We start from the raw sequence: 26,508 nt of genomic DNA on the forward strand, positions 1-26,508 counted from the left end.
GAGCTACCACACCGGGTGACACCAACCCTAGTGACGCCTCTGATAATATTGTGTTATATTGTGTGATACAGTATGTTATCACTAACTTTTAGCTTACGGAAAACCGGAAACTGTCAAAGAGATCCAGTTTAATAATACAGACATTTATTTTATTAATTGTGCAATCTATTCTTTTGGGATTCGGGACCACCTGCTTCTCTGATATGGCATAGGAAATAAATCCAGAAGACAACCAAATCAGTGAGAAGTTCCCACTGAAGGTTAACAAGCAGGTACATCAGCTCACCCACAACAATTGGGCATTACACTTTCCTTTCAACAAAACTCGTATTAGCTGAGGAGTGGGACACTGTATAAGGGCACTACTGGAGGCCATGGGACACTGTGTAAGGGCACTACTGGAGGCCATGGGACACTGTATAAGGGCATTACTGGAGGCCATTTGACACTGTATAAGGGCACTACTGAGGCCATGGGACACTGTATAAGGGCAGGGCCGAAACTAGGATATCTGTCACCCGGTTCAAGGCAGCAATTTTGCGCCCCCTCCCTTCCCGTACCTGGATTTTGTCCTTGCTCCTCTATAAGGCAGTGCATTACTCAGACGTCCCTGGTATAGTGACTTACATTATTCCATACACCATAAGGCCCATTACACATTATGCCACACACTGTAATGCCTATTACCAAAGTGCCACTTACATATTTGCCCGACACCATTTTATGCCCCACAGTAATGCTTCTAATTACTTTAAAATTACTTGCTCGTTGCCATGGGGTTTCATGCTCGTTGCCAGGGGTTACATGCTCATTGCCAGGGGGTTTCATGCTTGTTGTCAGGGGATTTATGCTCATTGCCAGGGGGTTTCATACTTGTTGCCATGGGGTTCCATGCTCGTTGCCATGGGGTTCCATGCTCGTTGCCATAGGGTTCCTTCCATGCGCGTTGCCATGGGGTTCCATGCTCGTTGCCATGGGGGTTTATGCTCAGCCAGGGGGGTTTATGCTCGTTGCCAGGGGGGTTTGAAGGGAGAAGATGCAGCTCTCAGCATCCTCTCCCTGCAGCGCCAGCGTTCCCGGCACTTCCGGGAATGCTGTGTGCATTGCGCTCTGCTAACAGACACTAGAGGTCCAGTAGGACCTCTAGCATCTGTCTCTTCCTTGGCGGCGGCCATTTTTTGATGGCCGTTTTCAGCAGAGTCCATGCGGACGGCTAGTCCGCATGGAATCTACTGAAAACGGCCATCCAAAAATGGCCGCCGCCAAGAAAGAGACAGACACTAGAGGTCCAGTAAGGACCTCTAGCATTAGTCTCCTCTTTGGCGGCGGCCATTTTCAGATGGCAGTCTGCTTTTTCACCCCCCCGCAATCCCCTCCCGGTGCACGTGCACCTCTAGCCCCCCCCTAGTTGCGGCCCTGATAAGGGCACTACTGGAGGCTATGGGACACTGTATAAGGGCACTTCTGGAGGCTAATTTAGGCATTGAGTTTAGTTTGCATAACACTTATGTAAATATTATAATGTTTTACCTGTGATATTGTATTCTAAAGGTATAACGTTAGTTTTGTTAGCTGTTTATTTTATTACTATTGCCATTGCATTTAGTGATAGTACAAAAACAGTACTAAGGATGGGGGGTGACACCATGAGCTACCACACCGGGTGACACCAACCCTAGTGACGCCTCTGATAATATTGTGTTATATTGTGTGATACAGTATGTTATCACTAACTTTTAGCTTAAGGAAAACCGGAAACTGTCAAAGAGATCCAGTTTAATAATACAGACATTTATTTTATTAATTGTGCAATCTATTCTTTTGGGATTCGGGACCACCTGCTTCTCTGATATGGCATAGGAAATAAATCCAGAAGACAACCAAATCAGTGAGAAGTTCCCACTGAAGGTTAACAAGCAGGTACATCAGCTCACCCACAACAATTGGGCATTACACTTTCCTTTCAACAAAACTCGTATTAGCTGAGGAGTGGGACACTGTATAAGGGCACTACTGGAGGCCATGGGACACTGTGTAAGGGCACTACTGGAGGCCATGGGACACTGTATAAGGGCACTACTGGAGGCCATGGGACACTGTATAAGGGCACTACTGGAGGCCATGGGACACTGTATAAGGGCACTACTGGAGGCTATGGGACACTGTATAAGGGCACTACTGGAGGCTATGGGACACTGTATAAGGGCATTACTGGAGGCTATGGGACACTGTAGGGCACTACTGAGGCTATGGGACACTGTATAAGGGCACTACTGGAGGCCATGGGACACTGTGTAAGGGCACTACTGAAGGCCATGGGACACTGTATAAGGGCATTACTGGAGGCCATGTGACACTGTATAAGGGCACTACTGAGGCTATGGGACACTGTATAAGGGCACTACTGGAGGCTATGGGACACTGTATAAGGGTACTACTGAGGCCATGGGACACTGTATAAGGGCATTATTGGAGGCTATGGGACACTGTATAAGAGCACTACTGGAGGCCTTGGGACACTGTATAAGGGCATTACTGGAGGCCATGTGACACTGTATAAGGGCACTACTGAGGCCATTGGACACTGTATAAGGGCACTACTGGAGGCTATGGGACACTGCATAAGGGCACTTCTGGAGGCTAATTTAGGCATTGAGTTTAGTTTGCATAACACTTATGTAAATATTATAATGTATTACCTGTGATATTGTATTCTAAAGGTATAACGTTAGTTTTGTGAGCTGTTTATTTTATTACTATTGCCATTGCATTTAGTGATAGTGCAAAAACAGTACTAAGGATGGGGGGGGGGTGACACCATGAGCTACCACACCGGGTGACACCAACCCTAGTGACGCCTTTGATAATATTGTGTTATATTGTGTGATACAGTATGTTATCACTAACTTTTAGCTTAAGGAAAACCGGAAACTGTCAAAGAGATCCAGTTTAATAATACAGACATTTATTTTATTAATTGTGCAATCTATTCTTTTGGGATTCGGGACCACCTGCTTCTCTGATATGGCATAGGAAATAAATCCAGAAGACAACCAAATCAGTGAGAAGTTCCCACTGAAGGTTAACAAGCAGGTACATCAGCTCACCCACAACAATTGGGTATTACACTTTCCTTTCAACAAAACTCGTATTAGCTGAGGAGTGGGGTACAACAGCTACTGAGCCATAGGGTAAAGTGGAATATACAAGAAGATGGACCACATCACGTACCTTCCATATCATTTTGCTAGGGGGCTTGGCGATGCACTGTTCTACCCCTGCTGTGCTACCATGATCTACTAAATCTGAACACTTTCTCTCCTTACTTTCTTTCATAAGTAGTTTTGCATGCATTGTTTTTCCACACGGAGTCTTTGCTAATTATTTATGTAATTACTGAAATAACAAGCTCCTTAACTGGTATTGTGTACAAATTACCATATTAATCTACTGGTCAAATTACATATACTGTATATGCTCAATTATCACTTGAGAATGCTCAATGTAAGGAATACTGTCCATGGTGGCAGGGGAAAAACTTATACACTATGGTATCATCAACAGTGGGGGTTTCATTGAATATACAGTATGTGTACACTGTATCTTACAGTGATAGTAAACCATTCAAAAGTAGAGTTACTTACATGCACTATGGGCTTAATTTATTAGATAAGGTGTATAATAAAACAGGTGTGGTATAATGATACAGTCAGTAGAACAAGTGTCCAACAACTATAAAAGTGTATAAACTTTTAGTAGAACTTGAGTACAGGAGTTGAACCAATAAGCAACCAGGTGAATAGTGTAACAATCACTAGAAATGGCATGGTTTTCAGTAACATTAATATTCTGCTTTTTGAACAGATCCTGAGCTATTACTGACTTAAATGATTGACTAAGAATCAATCTCTTAAAACTTTGAATTGGCATCATTTCATGTACATTAATTACAACTGTATTGACAAATGCAAAAAGGTTATTCAGAAATCCACATCATTTAATGATGGTATTTGTACTTTGTCCAGTTTACAACCTCCATTCTAAGTTAGTTAGTTGCATTAAACCAATATAACCTTGTTCTGCTTTATTAATGGTGATTTGACGGCTAGCGATTAGATATGACAGGCTCATTCTAGATAAGCCTTACATATCTTCTTACCTTGGGGAAAGTTAGCCAATTTATCACAGAAACCAAGGATCATTGTATAAATCAAGATGTGAAAATATATTGTTGCTTGTAGAAGAGAAAAATTCACATTCATGTAAAGAATAAACTACACAAAAAAACATTGTACCTACAATGATTATTTTATATTCTTTTATTCCTTTTATTTGTAAACATTACAACATGATCTTTTATTTCTACAATCATTGTGTCTGTAATTTCAGAAACAAGATGACAATAGTTAATTTACATGAATCACAATTTATATAAAGAGAAATCACATTTTTGTTCTCTTTTCTGTGCATCTCTGTGATTAGTAATCAACGTTACAAAAGCAAAATGCTAATTTCATATTTTAGTATGTGTTAAATGTTTGCAGCTCTACTGTGTAACTAAAGCAGCTAGGTACTGTGGAGAGGTGTTGGAACTCATCTCTCCCGCCACCTAACCCCCCCCACCACACTAGTCTGACAGGTCAAAACAAGTGTGAAAACTGTTCTTTGTACATACACACACTGTTGTGTATAGGAAACGGTAAAGTAAATGCCTGGGGGTTGCGAAGGCCCCAGAAGCTTTGGGGGCTATGACAGTGTAAAATACATTTTAGATGCTATTTTAGCACTCCTGCCATCAGCTGAGACTACAATGTTAGATCACTTGAAAATACAAAATAAATGTTCTACATCAATCAATGTTATTTTTCTGCCCTGCCCCTGAGTTTTTTTATGGGGTCACCACAAACTAGTCACTTGGATGCCCAATGTTTTTTTGCAATCCCTATGTATTGCCTTTGCTTGATTCTTTCCGTATGCTGGGTTCTCTGAAGAAACTGAGCCTCCCTAGGCAGACAGTGAGTGGCTCTCTGTCTGTGGGACTTCTGTGCAGGGACTTGGTGGAGGTGGAACTAGTCCCACCTACCATTAGAGGTGACGGAACTCAGTTCCACCCCATTCCTGCCCACTTTAACCCCTGCTGCCGACAAATATAATAGGATGAGAGTTAGAACATGTGAGATTTTTCTCACACTTTTTAAACTCAGCCAATGTAATGGAGTCTAAGAACAAAGCAACAGAGCAAACTTGCATGTTTTTCAGACTCAAAAAACTCTCACGATTTAATATCTCATTCAGATGTTTTCCCATTTTGAAGATAAAACTCGACCAATGTGAGAGGTTACTGCTAAACTCTCACTTTGTCTAAACTCTCACTACATTTGGCCCAGCATCAGAATAACTTTGCTCCATCATCTTTTAGCATCATGGGGCCATTTTGCAGGGTCTTTAGACTCAACAGTACCCCATAGCCCCCCTCCAAACTGAATCATTATCACTATAGCATTAGTGTATAATGCAATTTTACTAGAGCTACAGTCATCACATTCAGCATAAGAGATGGAATGGAGCTGCTCCACATGCCCAGTGGCAGCAGCTTCTCTGGGTTGGGTACAGGATGGCGGCGCTTGAGATTCTGGCAGTCAAAATTCCGATGCTGGCTTCCCGACAGGGTTAAGATATTGACACCTGTCGGTAGGTATCCTAACCCTTATCCTACCTCTACCCCGAACCTTCCCTCCCTGCACCCTGAACCTAACCTCACACAGCGTGGGAGAGGGGTCATGAAGCAGGGCGTGAGTTGTGGCAGCTGGTGAATATGACCAGTTTTGCCCACAGGGCATAGCAACCTGTGCACCGGTATTAGCCACACCATCCTCCTTACAGCATTGCTAGGGGTTTTCTTAGGACTCAGAATCACTGCTGTAGATCATCTATAGTGTTAATTATTAATACTGTATTACATACACTGTTCGACAGCAGTCTGAATCCTGGCTCCAGAATCCCGAACGCTAACATCCCAACAGTGTGCTAGGGTTAGGTTTAGAGTTAGGGGGTAGGGCTAGGCACTATGGGCAGGGTTAGGGTTAGGCTGTGGGAGGGGAGGATTAGACTGCGGGGGAGAGTTAGGCTTAGGCTGTGGGAAAGATGGGTTAGCGTTAGTGGAAGGGTTAGGGTAAGGGTTAGTAAACTTACAAAATTCTGTTGGGATTCTGACTGTCGGGATGACGTTGTCAGTATTCTGACCATTAGCATCATGACCGCCAGGATCCTGTACCCAACTCCTGTTCAGTGTATAAAGAGACCAGTGTACATATATGTCCAGGGCTGGTGCTAGGTTCTTCTGCCGCTTCCACCAAACCTCAATGCACCACAGAGCAGAGGAAGTGGATTGTGAAATGATGAAAAAAACCCATTCAGCTCAGGTGGGCTAGCCCTACTGTATCTAAAGGCTTACTGTGATCGCTAGCCCTGTGCATGACTGAGGTATTACATACACCACACTTTGTATGAGGGAGACCAGATGCATAACTATACATTTTGAACTTCCGGGTAACGTTATGCATGCTGTGCTTCCCTGACAGATGCTAGAGGTCCTACTTGTCCTCTAGCATCTGTCAGGGAAGCACAGAATGCATAACGTTATCCGGTAGTGCAAAATGTCCGCCTAGGCGGCAGAAATTTTTAGAGGGGCATTTTCAGCAGATTCCATGTGGACTGCTAGAACGCATTGAATCTGCATAAACACTGCACCCAAGCCACCGTGCCCCAAAGTCACCGTGGGGTCTGCGGGGGCTATTGTTACACCTCTGAGGAAGACTATAGTTTATTAAGTGTTAATTATGCCCTCATCATTGGCTGGTCAGACTTGCTCTTAAATCAAGAATTTAAAAACCGTCTCTAAAAATCCTATGTGTTCCTCTGGTACCCTGTACAAAATGGTCACATTGCATTGCCTCGAGTTATTCATCTCCTTCTTGAAAATGACCTCCTAAGAAGTGGGTCTAGATCTATTTTAGTGTCTATGATCTATGCAATTAAATCTTTATAATTTCCACATGTGTTGCTATTGCATGCATTATTACGGATAGTGTCAGTCACAAACTTATTTAATTTAAATGTCCTAATTTCTTAGCACCATGTTCTGGAAACTTTCCTGGGTTTAACACGTACAATACTTCTCACTACTATGTTCTATATAAAATAATTTAAAAAGATTTTCTTTTCTAGGCAAAAAAAACTAACAGCACCTGAAGCAAACAAGCCTATGTTTCTCTATTTTTAGCTACCCACGTGCTTTTATTTGTCCTGGGGATAAATGTCATTTGATCTAATTTGATTTATTCTGTTTGATTGCCCACCTTTCTCCAAGTATTTTTCATCCACTACTACTACGCAACTGACCTGCATTCATTTAAGAACACCAGCGTATTATAAAAGATAATTATAGCATGTGAGTATATATGTGAAGTGTCTGCACCAAGGCTGGATGTTTTGCCTTGATAGCTCTCTAAATGTATATTGTTTAATTAATTAAGTGTATATATGTATACATCAGTTCCACAATTAGAATTAGAAAGGGTAATGGGCCTCAGTTAGGGGTCTATTTACTAAGCAGTGTTAGGAGACAGAGTGAAAAGGGATAAGGTGCCAGCCAATCAGCTCCTAACTGCCATCTCACAGGCTGTTTGAAAAATGACAGTTGGGAGCTGATTGGCTGGCACCTTATCACTTTTCACTCTGTCTCCTAATACTGCTTAGTAAATAGACCCCTTAGTGTTGTCTTCAAAGGTGGATCAGGGATGTTCAGTTGGAACTGAATAACAATAAGAGTGTGTACACATAAACCCAACCTGTCACACCCTGGTGCTGGTACTACCTCTTGCAAGCGAACCCCATGCTACTTGTTTTCCCACATGATTAGCTGTAAACAATCCCCTTTGGATTGACGGACGACGGGGATACAGACATTTTTATTAAGTATTTTATTCTCTATTTTTTATACAAATGTAGGGGTTGATTCAATTAGGAACGAGAAGGGCATCAGCTCGTCCCGATCTCACCCCGAACTCATGGATTATAGTATGCAGCACTGAGAATTCAAAGCTGAGAGTTCGAAGCTACCGTAAGTGCGGCATAGGGTTGCACTTACTCACGGAGCGAGCCAATTCGCGGCAAATTAAATTGACAACCAGGTAGGAGCACAATTTTGCGGCCCACATTTTACATGTATGTAGCATCACAAAACTGCACTGAACTGTAAATAAGGGCCAATGTGTTGCTGTGTCTTTTTTTTAATAGGACTGTAAGCAAAATAATTTAGTGTTACAATGCTTACCACCTATGTTATGTTAGGTAGTACTTTTTTACACTCCTCAGGGGATAGTGATTCTATAACTGTCTTTGAAGGTGAAGGATTACAGACTAAGGGGTCTATGTACTAAGCAGTGTTAGGAGACAGAGTGAAAAGTGATAAGGAAGTGATAAGGTGCCAGCCAATCAGCTCCCAACTGTTATCTCACAGGCTGTGTTTGAAAAATGACAGTTGGGAGCTGATTGGCTGGCACCTTATCACTTTTCACTCTGACTCCTAACACTGCTTAGTAAATAGACCCCTAAAAGTTCTATATGCACTGCCACAGCATACTTTTGAGCAAAGCATTTTTTTTTATTTGAAACACTTCTTCAAGGTTTATTTCCTCATAAAACCCTATAAGCCTGTGACTCTTCCTATTGCACAATGACAATGCTGCATCATTCTGTCACTTATTAAAATGCTTTACACAGGAAAACAAACGTATTCTCAGTTAATAAAATGTTTATGCAAGGTTATTTTGCATTTGAATTTTCACAATAGAAATTAGTGCTCTCTATCTAGGAAATTCTGAAATAGGTAGAAGACAAGTAAGCACATCTAAGTGTAGCTTAGAGGTAGTCAGCTTCTATTTTAAAATAAACTACCCATACATATTACCTACAAAGAGTTCCACTTTAGATAATTATTTACACAATTTATAAGATTAACAGCTGTACTGATTTCACTCAGTTATTTCTTTTGATGTTATGAAGAGTCAAGATGAGTTTAAGAGTATTAGTTTGATAATTAATCAACTGAAGCCATATTAATGACTTACTTGATACTTCTCCAAGTCTATCCAGTCATAGAAATACCATGTGTCCAGTTATCATTGCTGGGAACCAGCCGATGGACGGAATTCCGACTGTCGGCTTCCCAACTGTCTAATCCCGGCAAGGGCTAAATGACAGGTGTCGAAATCCCGACGCCTGTCATTTTTACCTACGCTGGGAGCCCGACACCCGGCTTACCGATCGAATGTAAGCCGGGCGCTGGTTGCGGACAGCCGCGCGGGGGGAGGGTTAGGTTTAGGGTTCCCGAGGGGGGGACTTAGGGTTGGGCACCCCCCTGGGAGTTTAGCGTTAGGCTAGGGGAAGGGAGGGTTGGGTTAGGCACCCTCGGGGGGAGGTTAGGGTTAGGCACCCCCTGGGGGACTTAGGTTTAGACGGCGGGGAAGGGGGGGTTAGGTTTAGACACTTAGAGGGGGGTTAGGGTTAGGCACTTGCAGGGGAGGTTAGGGTTAGGCACCCCTAAGGGAGGGTTAGGGGGTAGAATAGGGTAGGAAATACTTACCTTTCAACAATCAGGATTTTCACTGCTGCCAGGATGCCGCTGTCCGGATTTGAACCGCTGGCCATGCGGCCGGCGGTAAATCATACTGAATCCACAGCTACAATGGCAATAAACATTGTGGCATTAAGGGCATTAAGAGTATGGTGATGACAAAACGCATATAAAGGACCTCATTCAGTGTTGGACATTTTTCCCTTGAAAATTGCGCCCAACTCTGAATGAGGTCCACAATGCAGAATGGTAGTCCCTTAGAGTGGTTAAACCAGGGACATATTTAGAGAGGATGGGGCCCATGTTCACTCACCATCCGGGTCCCCTCCTCTCTCTCCGATGGCCGCTGCGTACTAACAGATTCAGTAGACTCCGGACATTAGTATGTGCCCGGAGTCTACTGCGCGCCTGGAGTCTACTGTGCATGCGCAGAACACCGGGAAAGTGGCCGCTGCACCCACTTTCCAGGTGTTCTGTGTAGCGCCTCTCCAGCTAACGTGGGACTTCGGAGAGGTAAATATTAAGAAGTATGGGTACCCTGCACACCCTGCACCCATTATAGATACGCCCCTGGGTCACACCTTTCACAATTTATTGACTTTAGCTAATGACAGTTGTCAGTTATTTGTTATATTTGGCTGTTGCCAGATGTTTAAAGTCACATGAAAGAAATAAGACATTTGAGAAGATTTATGTACGCTGTCGAGGTCATAGTGCTGTTGTTTTGACATAAAGTTTGCTGCAAATGTAACTAGATAACAACTTTCGTTGGGTTTTTGGACACAATAAGTAATGAATCAGCAGACCCAGCATCCATATGATGCATTGTCTTATTTTTTAACTCTCATAGGGCTCTATTTACTACAATCCGCATATTGAATGCGGATTGTAGTGTGATATTACCGAGTGAATTCGCATTGCGAATTCAGGCAATATCACAGGGATTTACTATAAATCCCTTGCAGGGACAGAGCTTGCGATAAAGCTCCGTCCCTGCGGATCCCATCCGCACTCCAGTCACGGTATTTTCAGAAAAAATACCGCGATTAAGAGCCCGCGCATGCGACGACCGACCACCGCTACTACGCCCCCACCAACGCTAAGCCCCGCCCCCCGCGATCGCGGATCCCCGCGACCCCCCCCCCCGCGACCCCCCCTCCCTTCATTACACTTATCTGCATCCTCCTGGCCTCCGGTGATCTTCTCCGGGCTTCCCGAACAGGTGATCTTCCATACTGCACTGGGACCCGATCACCTGATGACCGGGCCCCAGTGCACTGTGGGAGACCAGCTGACCGGAGAGGAGCCATCACCGGAGGCCCGATCACCGGTCCCTGGATTCAGGTAAGGAAAAAAAAAATGTTTAATTTTTTTTTCTTTTTTTTACAGTAATCAGCTTGCGGTCTACTTAGACCACATAGCTGATTACTGGTATCGGCTCCCGCCTCTGCTCTCTCCGTTAGGGCAGAGTGGGAGCCCGGTAACCGGGGGAGACCCTGGATAACGCCACCTCCAGGTGGCGTTATTATCACAGGGCTTCCCCCGGTTTTTTTTTTACAATTTATTTTTAGTAACTTGCACACAGATCACATTTCCCATTACAATTATGAGAAATGCGATCTGCTTTACTAAAAATAAGTGATACTGGGGGTTGGAGTAGAATTTTACTAATTCTACTCCAATTGCCCTGTAATAACTACAGGTGAAACTAAAATAATGTGAAAAGGGTGTGAAAACACCCTTTTTCACTTTATTTTAGTAAAAATAATGTTAATAAATAGAGCCCATAGGGTTAATCCAATTATACGCGATGCACTCGCGGGTCCGAGTCATCGCGACAACAGCAGCACTTGGCGGCAGCCTGAATTCATTTAAAACTGTGCACAGCCCCGTAGGGCTGTGTACAAAATTGAGCGAGTTCAGCCTGAAAGAGGGGTGCGAGTGGTGCGAGATGCTGTGCCGTTGCCGGCATTTGAACGGCGTGCAACGGCAAAATGCACCAATTTGCAACCATCGCGGCTAATTGCATTGCTCCCTTAAGGTGCGTATCCACTAGGCGATAGAGGAACGACAGAACGATTACAACATTGTAATCGTACAGTCGTTCCTCTTCCCTGGCAGTGCTACACTGAACGATATGTCGTTCAGTCCAGGCACCCTCCCTCATCCCCAAACATGAACAATCTGTCGTTATCGGCAAATTGACCAGCATGTTCAGGCAATGATTGATATCGAAAACGACCAGCGGGAGTGCACATCACTGGTCATTTTCGACATTTTAATGCCCGATTTGTGAACGATTATTAAGTGATTGAACGATCACGATGTCGTTATCGTTCAATTGCTCAATTTAATCGCCTAGTGGATACGCGGCATTAGAAGGCTAGTCTTGAATGGTGATAGAATCTTTACCCCCTTGTCTCTCTGTAACTTTTTTCTCCACTTCTTCACCAATTCCTTCCTTTATCTTCCCCCCTTTTTATTTTCTTTCATCTGTTCTTTAATATTGCAATTTATATTTAAGTCTGATCCAGACAATGTTTATATTGGACAATAACAAAATTAATATGTACAAATTGTTTTTTTATATTTTTGTATGTACCTTTTATCTATGTTAATATACAATAATTCACAAACCATATTGAGGTTATTCTATGTTTATTGGTTCATTAACATAAAACGTTAGTTGATCCAATTGAACAACACAATACCATTATGTTTTTTTAGATATAATATGACAGCTTTATATTTTCGTAAATGTATTTCCATTTATATGCACTTTTGTCTTCTGTATACTATTCCGATGTGTATATAAAAACGTGAAAAATATTTTTACATACATTGTACCATGTTTACTGTGACTTCAATAAAATTTGAAATAAAGAATGCTAGTCTTTTCCTGGTTCTAAATTTAGTATAGTTTTACCAACAGTTTTTTTGCCATGACATTTTAAAAATGTATTTAAAAAGTAGAACTGAAAGAATTATATCAAGAGCATTAGTTATTCCAAACTTGTATTTCAAGCTATCCAAGACAGCTACCAGTGGAGTTAGTTGCAAAATATTATTGCTGAAACTTACTACAGTATAACTTGTCTGCCTGTTTACTGTAGCTTAAGTTTAAGAGGTATGGAGGTATGCAGGCTTTCAGTATGCACAAAACATTAGGTGCACTGCTTAGTCTTACCTACTCTCCCGCAGCAACCAAAAACTTGTCAAGTATGTGCTTAGAATTATCACCATACTTGCCTACATATTTGCACGGCTGTTAAGTGGACGTGTACTGCTACATCTGAGAGGCATGCCATAAAATGTACTTACATCCAAATCTAAATGAGCCATAAAGAAGTTAGTATGATCTATTTGTTGATGAAAACACACTGATACTTTTCAGGGCTTTTTCATGCATTTTGAATTACAAGGGGCTTCATGTAAGTGGCCACTAGAAACCTTATATGAAAATGCATGTAGCCATAGGGATCACCATGCCTTATAACCAATGCAGGGAAATGGCACTGATTATACCATTTGAATGTATATATCTCTGATTTCTTTTTTTTCCAAGTATATAACAGCTACATAATGGGGTAAGGTGCAATCAGGGAGATTGCTAGACCCTTCAGGGAGTCAGGGAGATTGCAACTACTTCAGGGAGTCTCCCTGACAATCAGGGAGAGTTGGCAAGTATGATAATTACTAATTAACATTAAGGGGTCTATTTACTAAGCAGTGTTAGGAGACAGAGAGAAAAGTGATAAGGTGCCAGCCAATCAGCTCCCAACTGTAATTTTTCAAACACAGCCTGTGAGATGACAGTTGGGAGCTGATTGGCTGGCACCTTATCACTTTCTTATCACTTTTCACTCTGTCTCCTAACACTGCTTAGTAAATAGACTCCTAATACTTATGATCACCAACCTCTGCCAAAGAAAGGCAACTATGAGCTCTGGTGCGGCAACTATTACCTCAGAACATGTGACACCATGATATCTCACAGCAAACACCAGGGGAGCTACGGTGGAGCAGGAATGTTATTTTGCATTTGAATAAGGACACGTCCTGCAGCTTTCCTATTAAAATGGTGGGGTGCCATTGGGGTAGTGGCCTGCCACGCCCTTGACTTTGTGCCCTGCATGCTGGCATTAGTCGCACACACACTTCGTTATCGGTATTGATGTTACTGTTTGGATTCTGGGTGTGGATATCATGTGAATTCACTAAAACGCTACAATCACAGATGTTTCCTCATTCACCTTTGCTCAAATCGCACAAGACAAAGCAATATTGGACGCCACGGAATTTGCAACTTAGCCGCACTATGTATCTTTTTTCCTTAAATACAGTATGCATCTTATTCGCTTCGCTAATGTGAAAGTACAATGCAGGGGTACATAGAGTACTGCGGCTGGTAGGAGACATGTACTTCTGTATGTGCTTAATTTATAGACATGTGATATTCTTTTTATCACTCGTTACTAATCTTAAATGGTATTCCAACCAATCAGTTCCTAACTGTCATTTTTCAAACACATGACAGATAGAAGCTAATTGTTTGGAGCATCATTTAAGATTAGTAACGAGTGATAACAAAAATATCACTCGTTGATAAATAAGGCCCTAGTCACAAATCTAGGTACAAAAGGCAAAAGACAGAGATCTGAAACAAACGTCTACGACATGCCTCCTGCCATGTTTCATTATGATTAATCTGTGACTTTATAGACATTTTATACCAATTCCTGTGTGACAAAAGCATTCTTCTTACATCCCTGATACACTGTGAGTGTACTTATGCCTGCAACCATGCGACTAAGATGCACAATTTCAAACGTGCTCTTTGCTAAATGTGGAGGAGCGTATTTAAGTTGCGCCAAACTTATTGCACCATATGGCGCAAAGATGATAGGTGAATGAAGACACATCTGCTTGCAGGAAATGATCCTAACATTTAGTTCATAAAGGAGATGGGCACAAATTTTGTATTTTCAATTGTGCAAGCACAGCACAACATCTTAAGGATCCTTTCCTATGCGCTTATGACCCCTTCTGCTTAGGGAGACTGAATGGGGATTGGATTTAAGGGTGTATTCTCAAAAAATGTGTCCCATGCTGACCACAAGACATATTCCCATATCAGAAAGCTGGAAGGAAGGGTAGCATATGCACCTGCTTTACTTCTATGTAACCCACTGTCAGTTTGTTGCCTCATTTTGTTGCCATTATTCTGTACTACAGTATATGATAATGGTAGCCACAGAGCTGAAAGTATGGGCTTTCCACTAACTACTACCAGGTTCTAATCCACTTAGTACCTAGTATCATCATTACACTGGCTATTTGGTACGTGGTATACTGTATTGTACATAGTTTGCTATTTCTAAACACTTTTCCATAAAATAGTTTCCATTCCTAAGCAATGGAGCACTTTTAAATATTGATTTATTATGATGCCAATGAAAAATATGAACAAAATAATCCGTTCTACAGTTTTTCTCCAATAGAAAAATGAATTTGTAGTGTAGAAAACACATTGAAGCAAATGACATGTATCTAGTGTGTGGAAAGCATAATTAGCCTCAGTGATATAACTTCTTTCATGTAGATTCAAAACTATTCTGGTTTCTCCTCTACTGCAAATCAGATGGGTCGACAATTATCTATATGTCCCTTGTCTCTCTGTTATTATAGCTATTAATATATGTGTATATTATAAATATATATATATATATATATATATATATATATATAGTGAAAAAAATGGGGTGCACTCACCAATCTTCTTAAATGACAATCTTTATTCAAAATGTTTCGGTCCTACATTTGGACCTTTGTCACTTTATGATATGACCTTGAGTGGTAATTTTTGGGTTAGCCACCCCAGCATGAATTTTTAAGACGTGAGTGTGGATACCTTTCTATCTATCTATCTATCTATCTATCTATCTATCTATCTATCTATCTATCTATCTATCTATCTATCTATCTATCTATCTATCTATATATATATATATATATATATATATTATGCATGAAAAGTTATTTTACTCTTTAAACCTGTCAGTTGCCAAAAGCAACAACATGTGAGATAAATATTTTGCTCAGCAGATAAGTGGTAACTCAGAATTTTGCAGTCTAGTAGTAAAAGGTGAAGCAACTGACGTTCATCTAGTGTAATAAAAGCGTAATTAGCCTAGGAGATATAACTTCTGTTATGTAAGCACTGCAGAATATGTGTGCGCTGTATAAATAACTGGTCATAAATAAATAAATGTAAGTTCAAAATTATTCTTGTTTCCCCTCTGCAGAAAATCTGATAAGTTCAAAGCTACATATATGCCCCATGTATTTCCGTTATTGACATAGCTAATAATATTAATTTTTTAATGCATATATTTTAGTTTAGTCTTTAAAAGCAACAACATGGGAGAGAAATATTTTGCTCAGCAGATAAGATGTAATTCAGTATTTTTTCCTTGCAGTAAAAAGGTGAAACTGATAAATTATATATTAGCCCTGTTATGTGCATGGATTTGTCCTCTTGCCGTCCTCATTTGCACAGAGAACAGAGCTGTATAAAGCATTTTGCAAGGAAGAGCCAAGGATGCAGGAAAAATATAAACCTCTCTTACCTATGTCAGATGCCGATGTGATAACATGCAGGGAGAAGACAAAAAACAAGTGGGAGAATGTCATCTTTACCTCACTGTATTCACATCTCTGCTGAGACTTTTTATACTGGAGAGGGCAAACAGCCAGGAAGGTGAGCTCCTCCTTATTCCTCCCCCTGCTGAATATTCTCTGATTCCACCAATAAATGTCACTGCTTATTCTTGTAAACTTATTACAGTCACAATGTCAATGTTCATCACTAGCAGAAAGAAGGAAATAATATGTATGTATCAAGATATGGTGACATTTACAGAGAGTGGTTTATTGTGAGAGGCTATCAATAAGACTCTGTAATATCACAATCCTGTTTGAAAATTTATATTTATACAAATGATACATTATAAAATATAGCCCTTTATAATTTTATATGATATTGGGGCTCATGCAGAATTGTATGGACATTTTGTCTATAACGCCACCGTAAAATGCTTCCCGAAAATAAGGCGCATTTTGCTTAGCTCGCAGAGCAGGCAAAATGGTGGGATTTGTCCAATTCTGCAAGAGTTGCAAATGTACCTGGTTTACTCCCGGAATGAATAGTAGTATGTACCTGGTTTACTCCCGGAATGAATAGTAGCATGTACCTGGTTTACTCCCGGAATGAATAGTAGCATGTACCTGGTTTACTCCCGGAATGAATAGTAGTATGTACCTGGTTTACTCCCGGAATGAATAGTAGTATGTACCTGGTTTACTCCCGGAATGAATAGTAGTATGTACCTGGTTTACTCCTGGAATGAATAGTAGCATGTACCTGGTTTACTCCCGGAATGAATAGTAGTATGTACCTGCTTTACTCCTCGAATAAATAGTAGTATGTACCTGGTTTACTCCCGGAATGAATAGTAGCATGTACCTGGTTTACTCCCGGAATGAATAGTAGTATGTACCTGGTTTACTCCCGGAATGAATAGTAGCATGTACCTGGTTTACTCCCGGAATGAATAGTAGTATGTACCTGGTTTACTCCCGGAATGAATAGTAGTATGTACCTGGTTTACTCCCGGAATGAATAGCAGCATGTACCTGGTTTACTCCCGGAATGAATAGTAGCATGTACCTGGTTTACTCCCGGAATGAATAGTAGTATGTACCTGCTTTACTCCTCGAATAAATAGTAGTATGTACCTGGTTTACTCCTCGAATAAATAGTAGCATGTACCTGGTTTACTCCCGGAATGAATAGTAGTATGTACCTGGTTTACTCCTCGAATGAATAGTAGTATGTACCTGGTTTACTCCTCGAATAAATAGTAGCATGTACCTGGTTTACTCCTGGAATAAATAGTAGTATGTACCTGGTTTACTCCTCGAATAAATAGTTGCATGTACCTGGGTTACTCCCGGAATGAATAGTAGTATGTACCTGGTTTACTCCTCGAATGAATAGTAGTATGTACCTGGTTTACTCCTCGAATAAATAGTAGTATGTACCTGGTTTACTCCCGGAATGAATAGTAGTATGTACCTGGTTTACTCCTCGAATAAATAGTAGTATGTACCTGGTTTATGCCACAGTAGTAGTAGTAATGCTGAAATTAGTACAGTACACAATCCATATACAATATTGTATATATCTACACAGTGTTATTAGTAGCTAACATATAAGGCAAAATTTGAATAATATGAATATACTAATGAAATTCAAATAGACAGACATCCATTTCCATCTCCTTTAAACAAATCAAATAGGAATCTGCTTTATTACTGTGGACCGATTGCAAATAGTATAATATTGTGAATAGATCACAGATGCTTCATAGTAATAGTAAGGGTGGGAGGGTTTCAGATGCATTTAGCCAATCAGAAGCAGCAGATGATTGTCATCACCAGCTCTCATTTTGCACCATGAGTTGAGCACTTGCCAATGACCAGCATCTTAAAGAACGTATATGATTCTTTCTTGTGTTCAGCATTAGCCATAGTTTGTGTGAACATGCCCTTGATGACCTTTAGCCATGCTTGCATGTCCCTTTCAACCCATGTTCAGCCTCCCTAAGTACAAGGAATCAAAAGTGCATATTTCGTACCATTCGCTACAGAGGCAGATGCAAAAAATGTTAAAAACTCAATTAGCAGGGGGACAAAAAAAGCATAAATTGTGTATGAATTAATTTATACTATAAATTAATTAATTTCACCAATAGAAGTATAGGTACTGGATTGTATATGAAAAATAAATTCCCTTCTTCATTAGTGTCCCTGCTAATGTCATACCATGTACAGTACTACTTACTACCATTAGGAGTACTGTGAGGATTACATATAGCATTTTATGCCACTTATTCACTGGTTTTATTTTTTCAAATTCCGCTCCACTGAGCGCCAGCCATCCTGGGATTTAAATGAAACACCCCCCACCCCATAGTCATTGTCTGTCAATGGGGAGGAGAGGGGGTGTTTAATTATTCAAATTAACTTCATCCCCACATTCTTCCTACCCTGTGCTGTGATACAGCTGTTCCTCCATAAGCCTTCCACCTAGAAATTTAGCAAAAGTGATTTTTGTGTTGTCTAAATAAATAAGCACTGTAAATACTGACAGAAAGTATACAGATGGCATATAGTATAAGAAGTACTATTAAATAACTAATTAATACCCACCAATGATACACTGATTTAAAAAAAATACACATGAACTACTGAATTTATTGACCAATTTTATTTTCACATATTATATATATTATAAAACAATATACGACAAATAAGTTTTGATGTCAGATAAATGTTTAAAAAAATCCACTCGTCTATATTAGACAAATTCCTCTATTCTATATATACAGTAAATTGCTGCTTAAGGGTGTATAACAGCTGACACAAACAAAAATAAAAGTAAGTTCCTGAAAAACTGCTCCATAAATTTAACTAATTGAACTTGTCATGTATCTCCATGAATGGGTTAAATCAAAGGGAGGGGGAGTTTAGATTTTTAAAATCTATTTACAATAATTAAGGGCTTATACATCTGCCGGCCGATTCACAAATCCCCCGATCGGACCAGAAACCGCAGATCCGCTAGTAGGAAATGCCAACTGGCCATCGATGGAAATAACAGATATGCTGATCATGATCATATTTTCATCGTGATCTTCATATCAGTGAAATCCAACATGTTGCATTTCACCGATTCCCCGACCCCAGCATCTGAGTATTGGTGAAATGACCCAATACATTGTTGATGTATGGGGGCCTTATGTTGCAACTACAGATCTGCCCAGCTATTTTGTTGCTCATGGCGTGGCGTGAGTCGCGCCATGGACTTGTGGAGTGGCGTGCAGGCCTCTGAGTCACGCCATGGACCAGTGGAATACCGTGGTATTCTTCAACGAAGGATATGCTATGGCATGTAATACAGTGCTTAACCACTGGGTGGCGAGTGCTCCACTTTTGTAATTGCATGTAATACAGTGCTTAACCGCTGGGTGGCGAGTGCTCCACTGTTGTAATTTGTACTGAATGCCTTGTACTGAATGCCATAGTAAATTGGATGGATATCACATTCACATTCACAGCATTTGCATGTTCGTACAACCAATACTGTATTTTTAATGTCACATAATGTACATACAGTACAGTACTGTACCGTACAGTAAGATCTTATAACAGGATGCAAATCACTGCACATACAGTATTGTATGGTACATACGGTACGGTGCAGTAATTGAACAGTAGAGAAGTTGCCCGAGTTGTTGTCACGGTATAACCTATACTGTAGATTAATGAGATGCACGCACAGCTTTCACTGAGATGGGATGAATTACAGTATGACAATTTTAAGTATTTTTTTAATTAAAAACAGCAGCGGGAGGAGTGCACAAGGATGAGGCCGCTCTGTGCTGTTAACTGTAGCTGTCGTGTGGGCTAATGGTTAGGTGATCACTTTGGTAGAATTATGGTCCTGGGTTCGATCTCTGGAAAAGAATACCGTTCAGTATATTTTTTTTTACTGTCACTGTCTGCTCTGGACACTATAGTGAAACTACTTTAGTAGTGTTGTACTGTAATACTGTAGTGTTGTTGTTTAAAAGGCTGCTTAAAAGTAAGACATTGCAAACTGATTGTGTGGTTAAATAGTGCAAAACTGTCGTCAATGTCTGCGCTGTGGTGGCTGTCTGCTTCGAGGGGTTGCAATGGGATTTCATGCGCATGCCCAGTGGAGGGGTTACAATTAGGGATGTGCGCCGGACCATTTTTGCCGGATTTGGATTTGGATTTGGTTCTAATTCGTCGTCCGGCTTTGGATTTGGATTTGGATTTGCCAAACTGCGGTGACTGGCTTTGGATTTGGATTTGGATTTTTTTACAAAAATTGACAAAAAAAGCTAAAATCACATAAATTGGTCTTTTTTTCTTCCTAGAGTATTATTAACCTCAATAACATTAATTTCCAGTCAATTTAGACCATATCACAGCTTATAATATTGTTTTCAACATTATTGGCCAAAGGTTGCAGTGAGCTGACTGGTTACTAAGCGACAAAGCAGCGGCACAACGACACAGACACCACAGTATAAAGCACATCTATGACACATTGCCACACAGCAGTGGCAGAAATGAAAAGTAGGGCACCCACCCAGTGGAGTACGGCCAGCAGAGTCATAGTACTTGTTTACAAAGTGGGCTACGGCCCTAGGAGTCACAGTGCACAATCTTATTAGCATTACACCGCACATAGGGCCTGATTCACATTACACCATAAAGTAGTGTCTCTTATTTATGTTACGACACACAGTAGTGCCCCTTTTACACAATGCCCACAGTAGTGACCCTTTTACACAATGCCCACAATAGCGGTGTCCCTTACACAATGTCCCCCAGCAGTGGTGCCCCCTATGCAGTCCCCTTAGTAGTAGGGTCCACTATGCAGTGCCCCCAGTAGAATGCCCCCCAGTAGTATGCCCCCCATTAGCAGGCCCCCCCCAGTAGTATGCCCCCCATTAGCAGGCCCCCCCAGTAGTATGCCCCCCATTAGCATGCCACCCAGTAGTATGCCCCCCCAGTAGTATGGCTCCCCCAGTAGTAGGCTGCCCCAGTAGCAGGCCCCCCCAGTAGTAGGCTGCCCCAGTAGTAGCCCCCCCTGTAGTATGGGCCCCCCCTGTAGTATGGCCCCCCTGTAGTAGGCTGCCCCAGTAGCAGCCCCCCCCCAGTAGTAGTAAGCCCCCCCAGTAGTATGGCCCCCCCAGTAGCAGGCCCCTCAGTAGTATGGCCCCCCCAGTAGCAGACCCCCCCAGTAGTATAGCCCCCCCCCAGTAGCAGGCCCCTCTGTAGTATGGCCCCCCCAGTAGTATAGCCCCGCCCAGTAGCAGACCCCCCCAGTAGTGCAGACCCCCCCAGTAGTATAGCCCCCCCCAGTAGCAGGCCCCTCTGTAGTATGGCCCCCCAATAGTGCAGATCCCCCCCAGTAGTATGGCCCCCCCAGTAGCAGACCCCCCCCAGTAGTATAGCCCCCCCCAGTAGCAGGCCCCTCTGTAGTATGGCCCCCCCAGTAGTATTGCCCCCCCCAGTAGCAGACCCCCCCAGTAGTGCAGACCCCCCCCAGTAGTATAGCCCCCCCCCCAGTAGCAGGCCCCTCTGTAGTATGGCCCCCCAAGTAGTATAGCCCCCCCAGTAGCAGACCCCCCCCAGTAGCGCCCCCGGACCTTTGACAAGTAAAAAAATAAAAAAAATAAAACTTACCTGATTCCCCGCTCCCGCGCCGTCCGCTCTGTCACACGCTGAGGAGGGAGCCGGAAGACGGAGCTCATGTGTGAGCTCCAGCCGGCTCCCTCCGTGCAGCAGCCAATGAGAGTCTGTGTGACTCTCATTGGCTGCTGTAACAAACACACAGCTGCCGCTGGCGGCTGTGTGTCTGTGTCTGTGTAGGGCAGAGCGCTATCACTGCGCTCTGCCCTACACGCGAGGAGACCTGATGTCGGATTCTCTAGTGAGAATCCGACATCAGGCAGCCGCCGTTCGGCCCCGAACGGGGATCCGAGTCAGGCGGTGAACACCCGAACAGGGTTCGGGTGGACTCGGATCCCCAATGTTCGGAGCGGTTCGGATTCCACAGAATCCGAACCGCTCATCTCTAGTTACAATGGGATCTTTAGCACCAAGAGAGGGCTCTGTATCACAAACTGTGCTTGGCAATAGTGACCATTGCCAAGGACACCATCCCCCGTCTGCTAGGACAACTAATGTGCCGCTATGAATGTGCCTGTACTGTATATTAAAAACTGATGGTGCCGTTGAATTTAGCACCACAGAATAGTGATTTAATAACTGCAGAAACTGGTAGTGAATCTACTGTATAGAATGAGAGACAGGGCTCTGTTTCACAAACTGTGCGCCCAAAACGCAAAACGCAAACATGTGACAACGTAGATGCGTCTCGGCCTTACACACGATAGCTACATCCCTTGGACTGTGTCTGAGAGTGGTTTCTGACTGTGAGAGAGCGCTCTGTGTTCAAAGCTGACTGTGCGTTTGAAGCGCAAAATGGCGTTGCATCGCAAACTTATGACAATGGTGATGCTGTTCCAACCTTGCACACTAAGTACGGTAGTACAGGGATCTGTATATGAGAGAGCTCTCTGTATTACACGGTTGGCACTATGGTGGCTGTCAGCCATCTGCGATGGATTAGAAATGGAGGGGGTACAATGGGATCTGTGGCGCCAAGCCACACGCCAAGCCATACGCCATGTAGCGCTATGCCATCACTGAGCAGGCGCAGTTGGCTGTATTACTGCAGTCGGTACAGTACTGTATGCTGTTGAATTTCCATCTCTGGCGGGCGCATGCCCAGTAGGAGGGTTGTGATGGGATCTCTGGCGGATGCCCAGTGGGCCGAGAGTCATACACAGTGCATCAGGTCCCTTCCCCCAAACCAAGCAAGAGCCTCTCATTACCATAATAAAGGATGCTTTGTTAATCCATTTACTGTAAGCAGTCAGCTCTGCCCTAGTGTCCTGAAAAATGCTACGAATTGTGACCATTGCCAAGGACACCATCCCCCATCTGCTAGGACAACTAGTGTGCCGCTATGAATGTGCCTGTACTGTATATTAAAAACTGATGGTGCCATTGAATTTAGCACCACAGAATTGTGATTTCATAACTGCAGAAACTGGTAGTGAATCTACTGTATAGAATGAGAGACAGGGCTCTGTATCTCAAACTGTGTGCGCAAAACATAAAACACAAACATGCGACAACGTAGATGCGTCTTGGCCTTACACACGATAGCTACATCCCTTGGACTGTGTCTGAGAGTGGTTTCTGACTGTGAGAGAGCGCTCTGTGTTCAAAGCTGACTGTGCGTTTGAAGCGCAAAATAGCGTTGCATCGCAAACTTATGACAATGGTGATGCTGTTCCAACCTTGCACACTAAGTATGGTAGTACTGGGATCTGTATGAGCGAGAGCTCTCTGTATTACATGGTTGGCGCTATGGTGGCTGTCAGCCATCTGCGATGGATTAGAAATGGAGGGGGTACAATGGGATCTGTGGCGCCAAGCCATACGCCATGTAGCGCTATGCCATCACTGAGCATGCGCAGTTGGCTGTATTACTGCAGTCAGTACAGTACTGTATGCTGTTGAATTTCCATCTCTGGCGGGCGCATGCCCAGTAGGAGGGTTGCGATGGGATTTCTGGCGCTTTCCCAGTGGGCCGAGAGTCATACACAGTGCATCAGGTCCCTTTCCCCAAAGCAAGCAAGAGCCTCTCATTACCATAATAAAGGATGCTTTGTTAATCCTTTTACTGTAAGCAGTCAGCTCTGCCCTAGTGTCCTGAAAAATGCTACGAATTGTGACCATTGCCAAGGACACCATCCCCCGTCTGCTAGGACAACTAGTGTGCCGCTATGAATGTGCCTGTACTGTATATTAAAAACTGACGGTGCCGTTGAATTTAGCACCACAGAATAGTGATTTCATAACTGCAGAAACTGGTAGTGAATCTACTGTATAGAATGTGAGACAGGGCTGATGGTGCTGTGTATAGCATTACACCACAAACTTGCCATACCATAAAAAGGTAAATACAGCACTGTTAATGTGAATATATTTTCTTCCAATACAGTCTTCAGTCAGGGACCCCAAGGGAGGCAGGGACCATGCCTGACTCGAGGTTGAGTACAGTATTTACAGTAGTGTCACTTAGTTTCAGTCGCAATATTGCTGTGTTTATCATCCCGCTGCCTCGGTATGCCCCATCCTTCACCCATCCACGTAAACGCTTATTTGTATATCGAGTAACTATCACACACACACCGATCGTTTCCTAGCCTCCCGCTGCCCCTCATAGTCTCTCATGAGTGACCGTCCTGTACCCGCCGCCATCTTGTTTTGCTCAGCAGCCATCTTAGTTTCAGTTGCAATATTGCTGTGTTTAACGTCCCGCTGCCTCGCTATGCCCCATCCTTCACCCATCCCCGTAGACGCTTATTTGTGTATCGAGTAACTGTCACACACACCGATCATTTCCTAGCCTCCCGCTGCCCCTCATAGTCTCCCGTGAGTGACCGTCCTGTACCCGCCGCCATCTTGTTTTGCTCAGCGGCCATCTTAGTTTCAGTCGCAATATTGCTGTGTTTATTGTCCTGTTTGTCTCCTTCATATGGTAGATGCATATTTGCGTATTAAGGGGCATACTATATGAAAGCTTGATGTGAGATTAAATTGGGAAATATATATCACTAATTAGCTCAAAACTATCATTTATTAAACACAGCCTGCAAAATGAAATTTACTAGCTGGTTATACTGTACAGTACAGTATATACCGGTGTACACATGTTACGGCTGATGTACAGTAAGAATGTAATACCCCCCTGTGTTTTTTTAAGATACTGAACATTAAATTATGTACTGTATACTGTACTCAGTCTGTATACTCAGCAACAGTACTGTACCGTATTTCTCTTGTTCTCTCCACAGATTTTGTCATCAAACATGGCAAAAATCAGCAAAGCCATCAGCAAGATAATTGCAAGCATGAAAAAAGAACACAAAACAACACGACAGATCCAGGCCTGGCTGAAAGAGTGTGGTGTTCTTGTTAGTTTACAGACTGTACGCTATCATGCATTTGAGAGAACGCGGACCAGATATAGATTTCCTTCTAAATGCACATGGTAGGTACTTTACATCAACCTTTTTTTTATTATACTGTATGTTGCTAGATTGCTACTGTATTGTGTTCCAATTTCAACACTAACTGTCCAATAATTGCTACAGTATATGCTCTGTATGTGTTCTACCGTAGGAGCATCAAAAAGATTGTGCACAAATTGACTTGTGAGAATGATGAGCATACAGCTTTACAAATAAAACTTATTCTAAAAGCAGAATGTGACCCGGACATCTACTGTTACAGCATCAAACAGATGCGTAAAGAACTGGGATGGACTTTTGGCCCTACAAGGTACTGTACATAAAATATATATATACTGTATATTAATAATGCACTGATTTTACATGACAGTAAACTAAAACTTGTTTTTATTCCACAGGATAAATCCCATGATAAGGGATGTTAATAAAGTAAAGAGAGTTGAACAAGCACGATGGTGGATAGAGAGTGGAGAGAATTTTAATGACGTAATTTTCACAGATGAAACTTCCGTTTCTCTCGAGAGGTTCTCAAGACTGTCCTTCCAACACCGTGCACATCTCTCACTTAAACCACGTCTGAAGCATCCGTTAAAGGTCCATGTATGGGGAGGTATATCTCATTGGGGTGCAGGACCGATCTATATTTTTGAAGGTGCAGTACAGTAATGTTTGTTGTAAAAATTATTTACAGTCCTGTACAGTGTATGCTTGTTACTGACAATTTCTCATCTCTTTAGGCATCATGGATAAGACCCTCTTCCAAGAAAAAATAGTAGATTGCTGTATGGTGCCATTTGTGAGAAAATGCTTTCCATCAGGACATCAATTATTCCAGGATAATGATCCAAAACATTCAGCTTCAGCGAAATTCATGAAAGAGAGAGGGATAAATTGGGAACGCACACCACCAGAGTGAGTATTGTCCTATAATACTGTATTAACTGTTTATTGTACCAAAAAGTATGTACAGTACCGAGCAGTAATTGTTATAGTACACTTTTTACTAAAGTACAGTAGTGTGACTGAATATTTGATTTTTTTTTTACTTTCCTGTAGGTCACCGGACATGAATCCCATTGAAATGGTCTGGGCCCAGTTGAA

General features: G+C 42.3%; 1 protein-coding gene across 1 annotated transcript in view; it reads right to left on the bottom strand.

The window, feature by feature from the left end:
• The window catches only part of CA4 (carbonic anhydrase 4), a 55,125-nt gene extending 38,780 nt beyond the window's left edge, over positions 1-16,345 (bottom strand). Inside the window, exon 1 of the mRNA XM_088446320.1 lies at positions 16,267-16,345. Within this exon, the coding sequence (XP_088302446.1) occupies positions 16,267-16,330 (64 nt within the window). The 5' untranslated portion in view covers positions 16,331-16,345. The remainder of the gene's footprint in view (positions 1-16,266) is intronic.
• Between the last annotated feature and the right edge of the window lie 10,163 nt (positions 16,346-26,508).

This window comes from Taudactylus pleione, unplaced genomic scaffold (assembly GCF_031769625.1).
Source record: "Taudactylus pleione unplaced genomic scaffold, aTauple2 ptg000397bl, whole genome shotgun sequence".
In the NCBI taxonomy this organism is placed as follows: domain Eukaryota; kingdom Metazoa; phylum Chordata; class Amphibia; order Anura; family Myobatrachidae; genus Taudactylus; species Taudactylus pleione.